This window comes from Mustela nigripes, chromosome 1, assembly GCF_022355385.1.
Source record: "Mustela nigripes isolate SB6536 chromosome 1, MUSNIG.SB6536, whole genome shotgun sequence".
Lineage (NCBI taxonomy): Eukaryota > Metazoa > Chordata > Mammalia > Carnivora > Mustelidae > Mustela > Mustela nigripes.
This window is the reverse complement of record NC_081557.1, coordinates 117,981,025-117,986,220: the sequence shown is the minus strand read 5'-3', so window position 1 is coordinate 117,986,220 and position 5,196 is coordinate 117,981,025. Positions and strand designations below refer to the sequence as shown.

Genomic DNA, 5,196 nt, shown 5'->3' with positions numbered 1-5,196 from the left:
GGGGATGGACACAGAGGAGCTAGGGACCAGGCAGGGTGAGCAGCCTGAGCAGATGGAGGACAGGAGCCTCAGGAGCAGGGAAGGGAGAATTAGTCCTGGGGGCTCAACCCCGAACAAACTTCCAGGGTCCCGTGCCACCATCGTGTATGGACATCCCCTGGGACTGAGCTCTAGGAGAGCAAGCTGGGCCTGGCTAGGGTCATGATGGTGGAGGAATGTCTGCCTCAAAGAAACAATCTCCAACAAGGGGAAATCTTGTTTCTACTACTCTCAACACTTCTTCTTCTTTTTTTTTTTTTAAAGTCAGAAAACCAATGTTTTATTCCTAAAGCTCTGCCATATTTCAAACGGGTGCCGATGGTCACCTGCCACATACGCACCAGGTTGTCTGTGTAGCCAGCAAACAGAGTCTGGCCATCAGCAGACCAGGCCAGAGAGGTACACTGAGGTGGCTCTGCCTTACTGCTCGTACTGATAACTTCTTCCTTTAGTTCATCTACAATGATCTTGCCTTCCAAGTCCCAGATCTTAATGCTGGGGCCCATGGCAGCACAGAGCCAGTATCGGTTAGGACTGAAGCACAGAGCATTGATGATGTCCCCATCATCGAGTGTATAGAGGTGTTTGCCTTCGTTGAGATCCCACAGCATGGCCTGGCCATCCTTCCCTCCAGAAGCGCAGAGGGATCCATCTGGAGAGACAGTTACAGTGTTCAGGTAGCCCATGTGGCCGATGTGATTGGTTTTCAGCTTGCAGTTTGCCAAGTTCCATACCTTGACCAGCTTGTCCCAGCCACAGGAGACAATAATGGGATTGCTGCTATTGGGTGAGAATCGGACACAAGATACCCACTCCGAATGGCTTTCATCCTGGACAGTATATTTGCATATACCCAGAGTATTCCACAGCTTGATAGTTTTATCTCGGGAGCCAGAAACAATTTGCTGATTGTCAGAGGAGAAGGCCACACTCAGCACATCCTTGGTATGTCCTACAAATCTGCATGTGGTGGTACCTGTTGTGCGATCCCAGAGACGAAGGGTTCCATCCCAGGAGCTGGAGAGGGCAAACTGGCCATCTGAGGAGATGACCACATCACTGACAAAGTGGGAATGACCCCGAAGAGCACGCTGAGGGATGCCATAGTTAGTCTCATCCCTGGTCAGCTTCCACATGATGATGGTCTTATCTCGAGAGGCGGACAGTATCATGTCCGGGAACTGGGGAGTCGTGGCGATCTGAGTCACCCAGCCGTTGTGGCCCTTGAGGGTGCCACGAAGTGTCATCTGCTCAGTCATGTTGGCGGCGAGTGCGGGTGTCACCGAGGCGACAAGGATGGAGCTGGATAGTTCAGAGAGACTAGCAGCACAGCCGCTCCCGCCGCGGCCCTGCAGAGGAAAAGAGTACTCTCAACACTTCTGACACCAAACGCTTCTGCAGTTCTCTGTAGACACCAGCTGGGCATCCTATGATTTAATTCAATTCTAATACTACCCAGACTTGGGGCAGACTCCCACAGTCCTGCCCTCACTTCCAAAGTCAAGTGCAAGTCCAGACCTCAAAGGTTTCCCCCAACCTCATCTTTGGATTTAATAATTTGCTAGAATAGCTCACAAAACTCAGGAAAGAGTTTTACATACTATTACTGGATACAACTCAAGGAACAGCCAAATGGAAGAGATGCACAGAGCGAAGTATGGGGAAGGATCACAGAGCTTCCATGCCCCCTCCAGCCATACCACTCTCTGGGACCTCCATGTGCTCACCAACCAGGAAGCTCTCTGACCTCCCTCCAGGTAGGGTTCTTTTAATGGAAGCTTCATTATGCAGGCATGATCGATTAAATCATTGACTATTGGTGATTAATTCAAGCTCCAGCCCCTGTCTCCTTCTTAGAAGTTGGGGTGGGGCTGAAGGTTCCAATTCTCGGAACACAGACTGATTCCCTTGGCCACCAGTCCTATCTTGAGCGGTTTTCCAAAAGTCACCTCATGCGCACAAACACAGATGGTGCTGAAAGGGGTGTGTTATGAAAAACAAAAGTTGTGCCTTTCATCTTTATCAGTCTAGAGCTGTCTCAGGAGCAAAGGACAAAAATTAAATATTATAACCAAAAAGATGCTCCTATACCTCTTATCACTTAGGAAATTATAAGGGTTTAAGGAGCTCTGGCCAGGGGCTGGATACAAAGGCCGAAATATCATCACCCTGCCCTCCCCTGATGCCGAGCACAGAGACCTAGTTCTCCTCAGCTGGCTCTTGTATAAACCAAGTCAGTCACAGGGTCTTTGCTTTCAGGAACTTGTCATGGAAGATTTGATCTTGATCAACAGAGCTTGAGGACATCCAAAGATGGGATCTTCCATCCCTACATGTACCCCTGCAAATCACCTTAGGACCCAAACATTCTGCATCCAGAAGGCTGGATTCCAGCCTCTGCCAGTTCACTTGTGACCTTGTAAGTGAGCAAGTCACATAAGCATCCTGGGCCACCTTTCATCATCTGTCAATGCTCATGGTCCTTGGCATCACAGTTGGCACCTGATACATGCTAGTTGAGTAGAAAAGAAAAAAATATATCATTGAGTATTACACAAATGTTAGCATTATGTAACAATTAATGACATGAATCAAAAGTTAAGTGGAAACCAGCCAAATCAGAGAAAGCTTTGGTAACCAGAATTCAGGTTGACACAAGTAATCCAAAACTCTCCAAATGAGTAGGGTTACTCAATCGAGACAACTCAGACTTCACTGAAGTCTGGACAGGTTTTGCCAGCTGTGCTTTTGCAACCATCAGTTTTAACCTCACATCTCTTATCTCTATCTTGGCTTCTTTTGCAGATGAAGCAAATCCAGGCCCTTGAAGTCTTGATGGTGGTTCACAGTGACAGTGTTCAAGGATAAGGTTTAGATATAGAATGGATTCATAGAATCCATAATGTCCAAGACTTGATAAATGTTAAACTCCAAGCCAACACAGGGACACATGAGACACAATGAGAGACCACTTATCCATGTCCTGAAACCTCTCTGCTTTTGTCCACCAGCATGGACATTTCTAGTAACTACCATCCAGGGAAAAGAAGCCATTAAGCTACTTTCTTGGCCCATGGCCATGCTAGCTATGTATTGCTTCATAACAAACCTAGTGGCTTAAAATAATGCATAGTTATTATCCCACAGTTTTTGTGGATCAAGAGTCCAGGTAAAAATCCTAACAGATGCTAAGCAGTTCTCTGCTTTGGGTCACACAAAGCTGCAAAGTGTTGTCCAGGGCTGGGTTCTCATCTGGAAGCCTCACTGGAAAGAATCTGCTTCTAAGCTCATTTAGGTCGCTGGCAGATTTCCTTGAGATTATATCAACAAGGGTCCTCCCTGGGTTTTGCACACTATTGCCAAAGGTCACCCTCAGCTCCCAGAAACTACTCCCAGCTTGTAGAGGCTTCTGGAAGTGTCTTGCCATTATAAGCTTTCCTAACATGAATGAAATGATCCATCCAGCAATGACAGTCTCCAGAGTAGGTCCCCTAGCAAGCTGGAGTAGTACATAATGTAATCTAATTAAGGTAGTGACATCCCATCACCTTTGGTTGATTTCTATTATAGTTAGAGGCAAGGTCTTGCTTACATCTGAGGGGAGAGGGATCCCTCCTGGAGGCACGGTTTGTGGGGTGGCAAAACCTTATGGTTTTCCCCTTACAATGGCCAAGTTTGAAAGTTGTCTGGCAACCTGAAAGCCACACAAAGAATTCAACGTGATGGTGTTAAATTATTTACTAAGACCCAAAGAGAAAAGGAAGGGAGGAGGTACTTCCATGTTATTCCCAAAGCCTTCCATGAATTGGGTTCTTCTTGGTCTCCTGCTGGATTCTTCCCTGGACAGGTGATCAAGTCAGGACCAGCTGAAGATGCTTCACTAACACCTAACCCAACCAGATTAGGATATAGCATCCTTTCTTTATTCCAGCAGCCATCCCGGAGAGAGAGAGATTCCCATTGTTAAGAAGAAAGACTTCATAGCTTACCTAACTGCAGTTTTAGCCTCTCCCAGGAGTGGAATTTTAAACCCAACAGTCCAGAATTTCCTGACCAGCACGCGTGAGGTCATCTGCTTGATAAGACCCTCTGCCCTTCCCCCTAAAGGAAGGCAACCTGCATAAAACAATCTTTTCTTTCCTTTTGCTCCTTAACTTGCTTATCTTCCTCCTTTTCTGCCTACACAAGGCTTCCATTTTGAACTCCTCAGAGCACCCTTCTGTTTGTTAGAAGGGATGCTGCCCACTTGAAGAACAGTTGAATAAAGCCAACCAGATCTTTAAATTCACTCAGATCTTTAACACCATCTTTCCTCTCACCTCAGGGTTTAACCTTAGTTAACAGTTCTCCCAGTTCTGCTCCCCCTTCTCCAGGCACTCAGTGACCTCCACCCACTTCTCACCCCACCCTCCAAGAGCTTTCCCATCCTCTGATCCTGCCTGTGGATCAACCAGGTCACAGAGGGACCGGACACCAAACTCAGCCACGTAGCAGATGCAACATTTTTTCAGGCAGAAGGTGTTGGTTTTGATCAGTTTCTCAAAGGTCCCCTTCTACCCAAGAAGGTGAAGAACCATGGCTTTAGGGGATCCTTACTAGTACATTTGGAAGAAAACTCAGATAGCTTTTGTTTGGGGGCACAGCTGGCTACCTTGTCCTACCCTCTGCCCAGGGTCTCAGGCCTGAGCTGGGCAGTCCTTCATAGCTCCAGCTCTCAGCAGGGGAAAAGCAAAGTGGTGGCACATATGCCTCTGCCTGGAACCATTCCCAAACCCCACTTAGCTTATCAGTCGCTCTGCCCTTGCCTTGACCCTCAGACCTTGTGCACTCATAGCACCCTCCCTTATTGCCAGAGTCAACACCTTGGGGGCCCGGGAAGCTGCTGGCAGCTCCTGGGATGGAGGTGGGGCCATGTTTGAAGACCACAGTGTGACTAAGGCTGCAGGTGTGCTTGGCCTTCATCTTGACAGGTCCTTTGACTTCTCTCATTTTTTCTCTGACCAGGCCCTATAGCGGATCTAAGGGCAGAAACTCTTTCCTGCCCAGGGCTCTCTTGGATTTGGTGTCAAGTAAGATCCACTCTCTTGGACTCTTGGCCCAGGGACGTTTCTCCTCCCCCATGGGAACGCTGGCGGGCCTTGTGCTTCTGACACCTGA

At 47.9% G+C, this 5,196-nt stretch overlaps 1 protein-coding gene across 1 annotated transcript; it reads right to left on the bottom strand.

Annotated features, from left to right (window-relative positions):
* Nucleotides 1-224: 224 nt before the first annotated feature.
* On the bottom strand, nt 225-1,404 carry LOC132023560 (small ribosomal subunit protein RACK1-like). The gene has a single exon (XM_059409472.1). The coding sequence runs from the start codon at nt 1,296-1,298 to the stop codon at nt 225-227; it is 1,074 nt and encodes a 357-aa protein (XP_059265455.1). The 5' UTR covers nt 1,299-1,404.
* Between the last annotated feature and the right edge of the window lie 3,792 nt (nt 1,405-5,196).

Excerpts from the sequence above, each read along its gene's own strand:
- LOC132023560 (XM_059409472.1), bottom strand. The coding sequence starts at position 1,298 with ATGACTGAGCAGATGACACTTCGTGGCACCCTCAAGGGCCACAACGGC.